The sequence below is a fragment of the Tachysurus vachellii genome, chromosome 15 (genome assembly GCF_030014155.1).
Source record: "Tachysurus vachellii isolate PV-2020 chromosome 15, HZAU_Pvac_v1, whole genome shotgun sequence".
Lineage (NCBI taxonomy): Eukaryota > Metazoa > Chordata > Actinopteri > Siluriformes > Bagridae > Tachysurus > Tachysurus vachellii.
Window position 1 is genome coordinate 13,625,528 of NC_083474.1, and position 14,503 is coordinate 13,640,030.

The 14,503-nt window shown below is 38.7% G+C and overlaps 1 protein-coding gene across 3 annotated transcripts in view; it reads right to left on the bottom strand.

The window, feature by feature from the left end:
• fndc3a (fibronectin type III domain containing 3A) overlaps positions 1-14,503 on the bottom strand; it is a 63,908-nt gene that overhangs the window by 20,145 nt on the left and 29,260 nt on the right. For all 3 annotated transcript variants that reach the window (XM_060888501.1, XM_060888499.1, XM_060888500.1), the window contains one exon: positions 13,876-13,951. In XM_060888501.1, coding sequence (XP_060744484.1) covers positions 13,876-13,951 — 76 coding nt within the window. The remainder of the gene's footprint in view (positions 1-13,875; positions 13,952-14,503) is intronic.

Genomic DNA, 14,503 nt, shown 5'->3' on the forward strand with positions numbered 1-14,503 from the left:
TGAAGTATTGCACAATAAACATGAATTATTTTTTTCATATACATATGAATATTTTTTTTTCATACCCCCTTCATATACAGTGTACATGACTGCACTGTAGCATTAATACTAAGGGACAGGTACATAAAACAAACAAAACTCTTTTTGGATTTCAGGGATATATTTACGGTCTAGTATGTAGATCATTTTATGTAAATGAATCTTTTAGCTGTAAAAGTAAAGCAAGTCATCATTCTTGACTGTGATTCACATGTATAACTAAAAACAGAACTCAAATGAGGTCAGAAAAACCTGGAAAATAAAATAAAAACAAATATTAAAGACAACCGATAGATACACAAGACCAAATAAAAATCTATAAGATGTAGAAATCTAACTTTCTCCATGTGCCTGTCATCAGAAGCTAACATTCTCTATACACCTAGATGACCTGGCACTGAAGTTCATATCCTTATAAACAGTTTAATTCTTGACTTTATTGTATTGTTACTATTTTTTAAGGAATTTTGTGTCCTTAGCTATATTGAGTAAAAACCTTTCCCTTATTTACCAAGTAAATGTTGGGAATATTTCAGTGTAAATAACAGACAGAAAAAAAGACAAACATGTTTGAAATGTGGCCCTAATAGGAGAAAATATGACACCAGACCATGTGCAATTTATGTCAGATTACATTCTGACATTCTCGTAGCCTAGAAGGCATTTCCCGGCAAACCAAACCAAACCAGCTGCTAAACCAAAAATAAATAAATAAATAAATAAAATATATATAAATACTAATAGCTATGAAGTTTAGAGCTCATTAGTCATTATTTGCTGGCCTCAGTACAGACAGTTCTGTTTTTCCAAAGCAAAAATACACATGCACTTTATAGACAGACAGCCATTATGTCTTTACAGTGATGTGGAGTGCTGTGTTAGCTTTGAAGTCTGATTTGGACAGACTGAATCTGCATAATTGATGTGAAGTGAGTCAGTCTGGTGTAACAGGTGAGTGGACCTGAAGCATGCACACGTGCAGGGACATGAAATTTAAAAAACTTAATAAACCATTACTGCACTGGCAATTAAGCAAACTGACATAAATCATGCAACATGTAGGACATTTCGGATTGCAGCAAATGTGAGAAGGTTAGGAATAAAATCTATTTTACATTGTTGTGCAAATAACAATGTAAAGAAGGTTAGGAATAAAATCTATTTTACATTGTTGTGCAAATAATCAAATGCTCAGAACTATGAGGACACCGAAGAAGGGCTTCAGCACACTGCTACCCAAAAGCTCCAAGCACACAAACATACAGAAATGTCTTGGTACACTGGAGTTTGAAGATTCAATTTCACTAGAAAAAAAGAGCTTATCAAGATTAAAGTTGAAGACAACTGTCCTGCACAGAGCCCCGACCTCATGTCTATTAGATGCGTTGTGATGAACTGGAACGTACACCAGACCTCCACAGTGCCTGACATCACAAAAGCCATGTTCCACAATCTAGTGAGGAGCCTGAAAAAGGATTTTCAGCTAGCAAGTATGAGTGTGATGGTCAGGTGGATATAAATTTTTGGCCATACATTTTATGTTACTGTGTATGATGCATAATTGTGGTTTTCAGATTGTGTTGACCAACTTCTGGTAGAGAAAAAGCGTGAGAGAGAATTTGAATATTAGATACAAGAAATGGATAAGCTTGTGAAGCTTGCACTAGAAAAACAAAGTGGGTTCATTCCAATAAGAAAAGTACCTCCTGGAGTAGAAACTTATATGGTGCAGAAACAGAAGTTCCTGGGTTCCTCAAAGCCTAGTTCTGGGAAGATTAAGATGTGTAAGAGGTGATCTGGTCTACTGAGTAAGACGAGGTAAACAATACAAGGCATGTTCTATGCTATAAGCTCAACGGCAGGATAAAAAGGTGTTTATAGCTGTAATGGAGATCACAGGAGGGTTAGAGGTTTTCTCCCTTATTTAGTTTGTTTCTAAGAGACTGATCCTGTCAGAAACAGGAAAAATGTGACAGGACAAAATATCGAGTGACGGGAAAAGGAAGGAGGAATCAAGAGAGACAGGATGTGAAAATATGGAAGAAATAGGATGTATTAAAAAAACAGAACACCCATACTTGCATCAGTCTGACGCACAAGCACTGGCAGATGAGACACAAAGGCCACATCCCCCTCTCTCCCCTCTTTTCCTCATCCCCATCCCCCTTCTCTTATTCATTCACTCTCTCAGCCACACACACACACTCAGCCACACACACACACACATACACGCACACCCCTCCCCTCAGGAACAGAGCCAAGCTGCTGCTTTGCTGACGTGGACTCTAGAGACAGCCTTCCGGAGGAAGCATCAACAAACACAGAGTGAGAAAAACACACATTAAAAAAAATTATAAAAAAAAAAAGAAGAAGAAGAAGAAGAAAAAAAGGGTGAGTCAGGAACAGGCCAAACTCCAAACCAGCAGGCAGGCCTGTTTGGCATGTGAACAGCAGCTAAACTTCTTTTCCTATTAGACAAACAGCACTCTGTGTGTGTGCCTGCATGTTAGAGGAAAAAGACGACAGGGATGTTGGGCGAAGCTGAAACAAGCTAAAGGCTTATACTGTGTTCGCTGTCTAGTATGTCATCTGTGCCTGTGCTGGAGGTAGACACCAGACTGTTCTCTCTGTACAGTCACCAGCACTAAAATATCTGAGATCTAGCCAGGTTTATCTAGCCAGCCTCTATCAGTACGGTCTGAGTGACCGTGGCTCTGGGAGCAGACTGGGCTTTGCTCTTAATTACAGCTAATCCAGAAGAACACACTGTTAGAGAAGGCACCCTGCTGGCGTTTAATTACAAAGACCCTCAAATTATTAAAACAAACACGCAATCTCTAATGTATCCACTAGACTAGCAGCTAAAAAACATCAACACCATTATAATCTGTACTTTAAACCCCAGGCACCTAAGAGAAGAGCGATATCCATTATTACTGTGTAGGAACTCTGCATTTAACATCAGAATACTAAACAATCACTCAGCTTACTGTTTCACTTAAAATACACACACAAAAGTCTTCACTGTCCTCAATTTAACAAAAAAAAAACAAAAAACAAAACAAGTCAATCAACATATGAAACTAAAATGACAGTTTTAAACTCTGACCTCCAGAGTGTGTGTAAACAGGGTTTTATGGTAGTTTTGTATAGAAAATGCTGATACTCCTTCATTTAAGATGTAGACACTAGTAACATTTACATGTAACATTCATATGTAATATTTTTTACCTGGAAGAAAAGGAGGAATTATTCTGGTAGAGAAAATAAATGTGATTGAAGTATTATTGGTGTGCGCGCATGCGTGTGTGTAAATAAGCCTGTGCAAAGAACATGATTTGTATATTTGTGTGTCTTCTAGGCCCCAGTAAAAGGTCCCAAACATCCATCACTAAAACCAAAAGGGGAAAAAAAAAAAAAAAGTGCACACACTTCATAAAAACATGCCCAAATCAACCTTTCAATGTCTGTCCTCCTGAAATAAAAGCAAGAGGAAAAAATTAATAAATAAAAATCTTGAATGGCTTGAGGGGATAATTCAACTAATTCAAAGGGGAATGTGATGAGACGAACTCTGAAAACCCACACAGATTTATTATCAAATATAGACAGCAGTTATGCAACAGAAGTTAGGTAAAGCCTTAGAGGTATGATGAAGGAAAAGAACCGGCCCCAAAATAGGAAAGCTATAGCTAATTTCATAAATAGCCCTCTTACAGTAATATTACCAAAACATAAAACAAAAGGTGCACAGATCGAAAATCTTTCTCCTGCATGCAGCAAATGTAGAGAAGGATGAGTCACCGACTGTTTTATTCTCAGAGCTACAGACGCTGTGAATGAATGGTGTGCGTGTGTGTGTGTGTGTGTGTATACACATGAGAATTAACAGGAAAGGAGGTGTGTGTGCAGACACATCAATGCAGAATGTAATAAAGTCACATGGGCTTGTCTGGACTTAATGTGATTGCACTCAAGTGTATTGAAGTCCACGTCCAACTTGATGTTATGCGTTTCGTAAAATCTGTGCCGAGTTGTAAAGGCAGTCTGTCCCGGCAAAATTCAGAATTTTACATGCTTTCATGAATATGAGAATAGGAACTTTAGCTCAGTAACTAAAAGCGCTGATTAGATCGTAGGCCACAGCATCAGTAAATGTTTCCATGTTTCCATCACTAAGTAAACAGTAAGTAAAAATGTGCTGAAAGAGCACATTTGGGCAGAGCCAGAAATAGTACAGACAATTGCAATCATTACACAATCGTGGTAACGATGTCTCAGATTAGTGAGGATTCCAGCAGACAGTAAAGCTCAGCTATCTTCAGTATCAGTGCTCTCAGTATCTGTCAAATGTTTTATTTTTTAAATGGGTTTCTTTTTTTTTTTTCTGAACTGTGCTTCACAATTAAAAGTCTTTACACTATAAAGATAAGAAATATAAGTACCATATTTTCCGCACCATAAGGCGCACCGTATTATAAGGCGCAGTCTTAATTACGGGGTCTATTTCTGTACTTAACCCATACATAAGGCGCACCGTATTATAAGGCGCATGCTAAAACATACGGTCTACAAAAAAAAGGTAACAGAAGCAAAACAGTGAGTTTAGTTGAACTTCATTCTACTATTTAACAATACATACACATTATTTTTTAATTAGTCTTCTCCCACAAATCTATCAAAGTCCTCATCTACTGTGTTTTCTTAACTTGGCGCAGTTCATTTTCTTGCTTCCTCCACTTCCGAACCATAGATTAATTGATGTTGAATTCTTTCGCAGCTGCTCTATTCCCATTTACAACCGCGTAACAGATAGTTTGAATTGTGCCTCGTAAGCATCTGATTTTTATTGGTGGATGGCAAACCAACTTAAGGTGCATTTACCGCCACCTACTGGACTGGAGTGTGGAGCATATAATGGTTAGGAAGAAACAAATGTTGTTTTGCAACATACCGGTAGTATACCTACCGGAGGCGTGGCGGAGGTAAGCATTACATATTACGTAATGTTCGCTGATTTGTTTATCACTGCCAGCGTACGTATTCTATTTATTACGTCCCTGTGTCAGCGTTAAATGGTCGGAAAGCCAATCAAGCGGAGCGCTTACCAAAGTCGCACAACAACATTTTTACAGATTTTTGGAACTCGGTGCACACAAGGCGCACCGGATTATTAGGCGCATGGCCGATTTTTGAGAAAATTTAAGGCTCTAAGGTGCGCCTTATAGTGCGGGAAAAAAAAAATCTATAAATCATTTTTAAAAACACAAGAGTCATTAAGATTAAAGCACTGGCACATGCAGCTTCCTTTTTCCCCTCTTATGCTCAGTAGGAATCCTGTGAAGGGACAAATAAATATTTTAATATAAAACTAGATTTGTAAATTTCGTTGCAACAAACTTTGATGTTGGCTTTGATGAAGCAAGTATTCGCAAAGGCGGTGCTTTATGGAGGCGAGTGGACATAAGGGACAGTTTTACTTTTAGAAGCAAGTGGACAGAAAGCTAGGGTGCCAAAACATTTGGAGGCAAGTGGAGACAAGCATGTGATATCATCTGAATACTCTTGAGGAGGTTCTCCTCATTGTGCTGAGTGTTTTGATATGTCACAAGTCCATGTTGTAAAAAGATTTTTGATTTTGCATATTTTGTGGGCCGGGCTGTGGGACAACTGGAAGGCCAGTCGGTACACCAATTTAAAAGTTTGTTCAGAGTATCACCCTAAAGGAGTTGGCTGAGTTTGGTGTAGACAGTTCGAAAGCTTGCCAAGTTATAAACCTCCAAAATTTATAATGGGAGTCTATGGGAAAAAAGACCATTTTGAGACCCGGTACCGGACGTACCGGTACTCAGATCGCTTAGAAAAGTAATAGCAACAAACTTCAGACCAGGCTCTACAACATATCTGAATTTGGTGCATGTGGCTCGAAAGCCCTAGGAGGAATTACTCTTGATAAATATTTGTCTAAGCTTAAATAGGAAAACAGAATGTTGGCTTCTACAAAGCCAACATAATGAGAAAAGTTGAGCACAGGAAATTCTAGAAGTTAAGTCTTTTCTGTGTATCTGTTATTTTATTTAGAGCATTATTCAATAACTGACCATCACAATAAATAGCCAACTGCTTTCACACGTAATACCTAAATAATAACCACACATCTTACTACACAATCTTTTGTACTGTACATAATCGAAATGATTTTTTTTTTTTTAAATAAATGCAAAACAACAAAACTGATGGCAACTACAACACCAGAAGCATTACATGTTTCGAACTAGAATGGCCATTGTATGCATGTGTGGGATAAAACCTTGTTAATGTCACACTGTACCACTACAGACAAATGACAACACAGATTAGAAAGCAGGCATAAAGCATGACGAGCTTCTTTTTAAAGAACAAGAGCATTCAGCCTTCTAAAGATGAAAATGATCACGTTTATTAGAAACATGGCCTCTCTAAAGTTTATCCATAACACTGGGGCTCTACATTCACCATACACTGAATTATTCAGCTGCTTCCCCATCATGTAGTTTTGCTTTGTGAGAAACAGACACATGGGATGTTCAGTACTGGGTTGCATTAATAAGCTTGCTATGCTGTTGCACTCTATCTGGTGGAAAAGTGCTGTAAAGCTCAGACGTCAGTGCCAGTCTAGATTTGGTGACCTCTGTTAAAGGCCAGCACAAATGGACTTTCTGGGATCCAAACTAGAACACACAAAAAGGTCATATAAATCCATGTTAGGACACACACACACACATGCGCACACAGGCATGCGCACACACACATACACACGCAGGCATGCGCGCGCACATACAGTACACACGCAGGCATGCACGCGCACACACAGGCGCACACGCGCACACACAGGCGCACACGCGCACGTTCAAACACGTACGTGCAGGTGCACACATGCAGGCGCACGTAATGACAAACACACACAATTAAAATTTTAACCCAATACTGCCAATAGAAATGATCCTGAGGCAACAAAGTATGAAAATCCTATTCTATAATTCATTTACAATACCACTTATGGATTCTATAATCGGGGGCACGGTGGCTTAGTGGGGGGAAACCGGAGCATGCTCGCCTCACACCTCCATGGTCGGGGTTCGAATTCCCGCCTCCACCTTGTGTGTGTGGAGTTTGCATGTTCTCCCCGTGCCTCGGGGGTTTCCTCTGGGTACTACGGTTTCCTCCCCTGGTCCAAAGACATGCATGGTAGGTTGATTGGCATCTCTGGAAAATTGTCCCTAGGGTGTGATTGCGTGAGTGAATGAGAGTGTGTGTGTGTGTGCCCTGTGATGGGTTGGCACTCCGTCCAGGGTGTATCCTGCCTTGATGCCCGATGACGCCTGGCATCTCTTCCACTTTTGATATCTTCATTTTCTAGCAATCAGAGGTAAAGCTTTTCCCTTTCCCTCAAATACCAGCAAACTCTCCCTATCACATTGCGGGTTCCAACTGGGGATGATGGGGCAAACCCCAGCTTCCACCAAGACATGTGACACACTTGGAGGAGGTGGCTCTCTTCCTGTTTCTGCATACATGACTTCACAAATGCCAAGGATTGGTTACTGCTGCTCTGATTGACAGGGGAGAAAGAGCACGGTGAATTTTGCTCCCTTGGCTTTCAGCCACAGATGGCCTTGTCATGGTTTCAAACTCACAATCTCTTTTGCAAGTCTTGAGAACATAGTGGTTTGCTGTTTCTCAGCAACAAGATGAGCTACATTTCTATCATTGTCTATCATCTTACACGGAAAGAAAAAAAAAAGCAATAGAGGAAACTGACCATAGCTTTTATAAGAAGCATGATTAAAATGAACAAACATTTAATGAAGTCAAAAACATTAAATGTAATAATACATGAATAAAAAAAAGCATAATTTGTTTATTAATAAATAAAAGAAATATAATCTGCTAACACATCACACCACACCCAGTGTTCATTACAGAATTAGGGTTCCTACTAATCCCATTGTGTTGTCTGCAGCTACACTACATACCCTGAAATCAGACTATGTTTTCAAAGCTGGGAATATTGCTAATCACTGATTTAAGCTTCAGTTAGCTATTTTGTGGTACACTCATTGTGTTAGAAGTTTCAAGGAAAAGATAAGAATCACAAGCGAGCAAACCTTGATAAATAATCAGGGCACACTTGGGGCGATTAGGACAGAATTATATTCTCTCACAAGAGGTACTATGGTTCGCTTGCCACTAACCTGCGATAAACCTTCAATTAAAACTCTGGTCCACCCCTCCTCCCCTTTTTTCCACCTTCTCATCTTTCCACAGTCCTGCCTGTTCATATTAAACAGACAGATATGCAGCCTTTGGCCTGCATGTGGCGTTTACGTACTTCCTCCTACTAAAAATACATGAATGAATCCTTAAAATAGACCGAGATGGAAATTGGGAGGAGGGGTTCTCTCATTGATTTTAGTGTTGCCTCCAGTTCATATTAAGGTTAAGAACGATAGAAGTTAACCTCGGAACGAACGAGGTTAATGAACAATTGAGCACAGCCACCTCCCTCCCTGAACAGACGATGAGCGGTGAGTCATCGATCTGCCAGTGTCACTGACAGACAAGCGCTCACAGAAACATGCCAGTTAGCACTAGCCTCACTATCCTTTGTCCTGCTCTTCACACACCTCCAGGAAAGAGACTTGTAAATTTAGGCCGCTCCGTTTTAGTCAGGAAGGGGTGATCTATTAATAGCAGCTGTTTACCGGAAAAAGTCTGAGGTTAACCACTACTGGGAAGTGCTTTCTCTATATCCGAGTGTACCACATCCTCATCTAGAACCCTACACATGGTTTATCATGTGTGAATAACCCATGAGAGATATCTGTTGTCCAAGCCAAACAGAGCATGAGGAGCTGGATGCCAAAGCCAGCTTCTTTAAAGAACACTGCAGCCATTATCTATAATCTGAAGTTACACCTGTGCAATTATTTGTTTGCTTAATGCATTTATTTTCTGCTCATTTGGGATGTAGATGCCACCGCATTTAATCATTTCTTTCAGTGACCTATAATCATCACTAGCACACATTTCTTGCTTAGGGCTTAGAGAAATATTTAAGCAGAAAGTATGTACATATGGTTAGAATATTTACTGAGTACAGTTTGGATCTACAGTGTCTTTGGTACAAAAGAAAGTGTTCATCCTATTATCAGGAGAAATCCATGATGCCACACATCTGTGGGCAGGAACCGAAATTGCCTTTGCTTTATCTGCCCATCACTCAATGACACCGTCCATTTGTGGGCACCTGTCTGATCAAGTATGTGGAAGAGAGCAGACGGCGCTCTTCTCTGTGAGAGTAAGACTGCCATGTCAGCAGAAGTTCTAAAAAGCTGTAGCTGGTTGGCTTCACGTGTCTTGGGGAGGTTGATTTATTTAGTTTACATGAATCAGTAAAACAAAATATTTTACATTTTTAAAACCTGTTGTATTTAATATTCAACTCGGCTAAAAATGATTAAAAAGCATTCAATACATGTTAATAAAAAGATTCCATAATTTCCACACAATCTCTCAAAAAGCATATCGTGACACACCTGTGACTCATCACAAAAATCAGCCCCTACTAGATATAGTCTGCTGAAACGGAACCGGAATATATTAATATATCATTAGTTAGCTGTATCTAATCTGCTGTATACAAATACATTATAAACAGTACAGTTGGGATTTCAGTGTGTAACAGGTGCACAATTAAATGGTCATATTACATTTAACCAAGCTTTAAATTTACCTGTCAATTCTTACTCAATGCTGTCGAAAACAAGCTTAAATCTTTCATTACAGTGCCTCAAGTTTGTACAGCTTTGTGCTGCTGTATGTTATGAAATCTAAAACATTTTCATGTCAGGAGTAACAACATGCTTTGATATAGAGACACTATTGACTCCACCAGTATAGACAACAATAGCAGCACAACTAAAGCTTGTACAAATGAATTCACAACATCCTCAACGGTACAGCAGCAGAGTACAATCAAACAAAATAACCTGGACTACTGGTTGCCTGATCAAAAGCTTTGCAGTGCTCCGTAATCTTTCACTTTCAGACACACTTCACGTACTACAGTAGCAACAGCTGCCAATCAGGGGCTCTGGCAGAGCCAGTCTTTTTTTTTTTTGAGTCAGACACGGTTCACAATGTTTTCATACATCCCACACAATGGCTGAACACAAAAGAACCGTTCAGACACAGTGAACGTGTAAGACATCTCATAGCAGTCCCACAGAGAGCCGACACTCACTGCTGTGCTGAGAGGGATCTCCATCAAAATGACTTTCATCATCTGACGCATCAGAGCGCATTCACGTCAAACATGTGTACAGACATTCTTTATAACGCCATAAATGATGCAGTAACAATGTTCCAGGAGAATTAGAGCCACCTTCACTGTTCATCACTGTTAGTACAACACAAGGGTGGTTACAGACTGAGTGTTGTTTGGCTCAGTGCTTTCAGGTTCAGACACATTCTGTTGTTTTACTTTCACACAGCCTCCATTCAAACTGGATTAATTTTACACCTGGTCACTTCATGTGTTTTCTCTGATCCGATAGCTATCTGATTTGTTAAAACTGTTCCATTAGGCCACGTAAATGCTTCTTGGCCAATCTGATATCAATCCGATCTTTCTACTCCCACCCAAAATGCAAATATATTTTACCTCATTTCCGGGGTAATTGAAATGGAACACGCTTTGGTGTATGCAGTTTTCAGAATGCAATCAAAAGACGGTTATGCTACAAAAAAAAAAACATTGTCCATGTTATTTGTTTCTGACACGATGCACGACTCAAGTCATTTGCAAGTGACGTACTTCCGTTTGGGAGGAGTATAGTGCTGATGTATGTGGCTTGAACAACCACATTCATTTACACCTGTCCAATTTCATCTGAAATGCATCCCAGACCACCTCCTGAAGTGGTTTGAACGACCAGGTGTAAAAAGCCCCACAGGCAGGTAGGATAATGTAATTATTATCGGTATATCTCTGGCCTTTTAGTAGGTCTGAATACCTCAAACTATTCCAGATCTCGAAAGATTACAAAAGCTTTTAAGAATTAACTCTATGTAAAACGGCTCCAGTCCAAATAGAGAGGTTTGTAAGAATTCTGTCTACAGTATGGAGACACTCCAGCAAACATCTTTTCTACTGTCTCTAAATCAAAGGGTTAGCGGAGTTTACAGAATGCAAAATAAATATATAACACATCTTATCGAGTAGTAAGTGGTCTAAAAGTATTGCTTTATCAACACACAAACTGATCAAGACCCATACAGAAAAAGGTTAATAAAGAGTTTAGAAAGAACTCTTAACCTGTCTCAAAATTGAGAGCTAAAAAGAAAAAAAAAAAAAGTATAATAATGTATAACAAGGTAAGAACAAGTAATCTTTATGTTCCGAGGTTTGTGCATGTGGACTTTCAACAGGGTTCTAATGTAAATACTGAGACAGTCATTGCAAAACACTGCAATGTTTCTTTAACCACTTGAGTTGCAAATAGCATCTTGTTGGAAGCTCCATCTACGACCAAATCTGAACCATTTGGCTCAGGCACTATAGAAATGTCTTTTTCATTAGCAGAATTCATGATTTGTGAAGAGCACACAAAGCACACCACTCCAAAGCATCCCTCCACTCTACAACCATACTCTGACTATCAGGTGCTTTTCTTCGGATGCAGTCTCAATTTGTCACCAAACATGGTTTTATAACCAAGACGATTCTGAACAACTGGGTTTGATTTTGATTGTTGTTCAGGTCATTAGCCATCTATCTACATTTATGTACATTTATGTTAAGTTCTTTGGATTTCCCCACAATAATTGATGATAAAATGACTACATATATGCAACCTCTGATTTAAAGCTAAAATTACAAAACAAAAACAAGCTCCTGGATTTAGCGCCTTCTGTTGATATCCAGTACAGTTACCTCAAACATCCAGCAACAAGACTTGCTACATCAAAGCTTCAAGAAGTTCATCAGCAATAAACTTTTAAACTAATAGAAAATCTAAATTAAGGACCAGTCTGTACTACAGACAGATTTGGAAAGTTATAGAAGAAGGAGAAACTGAAATAAACACAAAGAAAAAGAAAAATGCCCAAACAGATAATGAACACGAGAAGCACTTTGAGGCAGTTAGCCATGTAAAAGTTCATACAACAATCAGTAGCTACTGAATACCAGGAATCTGATCAGACATGGTCCGTTTTTTTCATGCGGTAAATCAAATGCTGAAATGTTTTGCTTGCTGCATAATTAAAATACATTCTGTAAAGCATGGTGGTTTAAAATGCACGGCATTACCAACTTCTAATTTGCTGATATGACTAAAAATAAAAGCAGTGGGAAACTTTAAAGTGCTTAGAGTGCATTCTATTAAAAATAAAAATGACTTCAGAGTTTTGGATGCTGTGCTACAATGTAGAGAGATAAAGACAAATCTGCATTGTAGAGCATGTGAGAGAGGGAAGAAAAAAAGCCGTCGCTGTTGAGTGGACAAGGCTCCAGTGTTTCTATTCAATCCACCTCAAATTTCAACTTCTAGTATCACAACATCTCAACATAATTATTAGCCACTTCACATTCACCGTATATATGAGTATGTTGTGTTGTGCATGACGAGATGGATCCTGTGCTTTCATTTGAACTACAGTGCGACATGAGTGTCAAACATTAAAAACTCTTTTCTTTTTTTTTTTGCTGCCCATTTAGGAATTTAAGTTCCTTAAAAATCCCTACCAGTCATTTGGTTCCACTTTCTAAAAGCTTTAAGATCAAAACACTTGAAAACAACATTGTGCAAATGTGAAGTAACAAGAAAGAGGAAACCAACATGGAAGACCAGAAGAAATAAAATGATGCTGTTTGATTAGTCGCACTCTCGTATTACACTTCAAGTGATCTTCATTTCGACTGTCCCTGGGCTCTATGTTCTATTGACACACAAGAAATAATGCATTTGTGGTGGTAGTGCTTGTAGAAAGCAAACCGTATAATAATAAAAAAAAATAAAAAAAAAAGAATCAGAATAAAAGCTTTATTAAACAGTGATTAATAAATATTACAACATCTTGCAGTGCAGTATTAAAGCACCATATTTACAGAGTTTAGATTCTGTTCCAATTGGCTGCATTACATGATTTAGCACGAATGACTGTCTATACGGAGCTCAGTTTCTAATCATCCTGCTGCATTAATAAAGCACTACACTTCAAACAGATAACAGATGTTCCACTTTATGGTTCGTGAGTGTTCTTCTCCCACATTGGTTTGTTTGTTCATGAAAATGAAACGTTTCTGAGCCAATAAACTCACCTTCCTAAAATATGTTGGCCCAGTTACGATCTCTCAGACACTGAATGGAGTCAAAATGGCAGTGATGTTGTTGGGTTAAAACAGTCAAGCACATCTTGTGCATGGTGATAACGGCCCAGAGCAAACAGGACATGCCCCCTCATTAGCATACAAGTAAGAGATAAGGAAACAGATCAATGACTAAACGTGTATACCATAGCACAGTTGAATGCTCAAATCAGATCGGAGTTAAAACCAAAAATAAGAAGTTGCGGTAATGATAAATATATAGCCACTGTTGCTTTTTCGTTTGAATAAAACCAGCGAGGGTTTAATTATAGACAGGTCTATGAAGATTAAATCTTGTTGAAAGCATCTGTACTTTAAACGGCAATGCATGCTTGCTGTAATAGTTTTATTTAGTGCTCAACCTGAAAGGAAATAACATATGTACAATAAAACAAACAGTAAGAAATCAGTAATAGTCTTACCTGTGATACACTGAAACTGACCATCCTCTCTCTGAATTGTGAAGGCCTCACCTGGGTTAACTTGCACCAAAATGACCTGAGAAGAGTAAAGAAATGAAATTGTCACTTGCTTCAGAAATGCCATAATGAATAAGGCTTTTTATTCCACTCCTCCTGCTGTGACTACAGCGATAAGCTGAATTTATACAGATTTATCAACACTATGCAAACCGGGGGTGATAAATAAACATGAAGGGTAAAGTGAACATAAACAGCTGTAACTCAGTTTTATGGTTTTGTCCTTGCTATATGCAGTAAAAGTACATTTTGTGTTGAACACTTGTTGCCAACAAAAAGGACTGTGCATCAGTGTCAAGTGAACCAGCTGTCCTTATTCTCAGCTTCCAGCTAAAAATACCTTACTGATTTACTGACTGACCAAAAAGTACAGCAACACCTACAAAAAAGCAGAACATCAGAACTCATTTCTGTTAAATGGATCTGACACGAACTCTTAACCTACTTATATATGTGGTAAAATAAGGAAAGTTTACAGTATAGACACAATACACGTAATGCGGTGGTACAATCCATGTTGAGTTCTCGCACATTCTACTGTTTAATTACTGTTTTTTGTTTTCAGATGCAT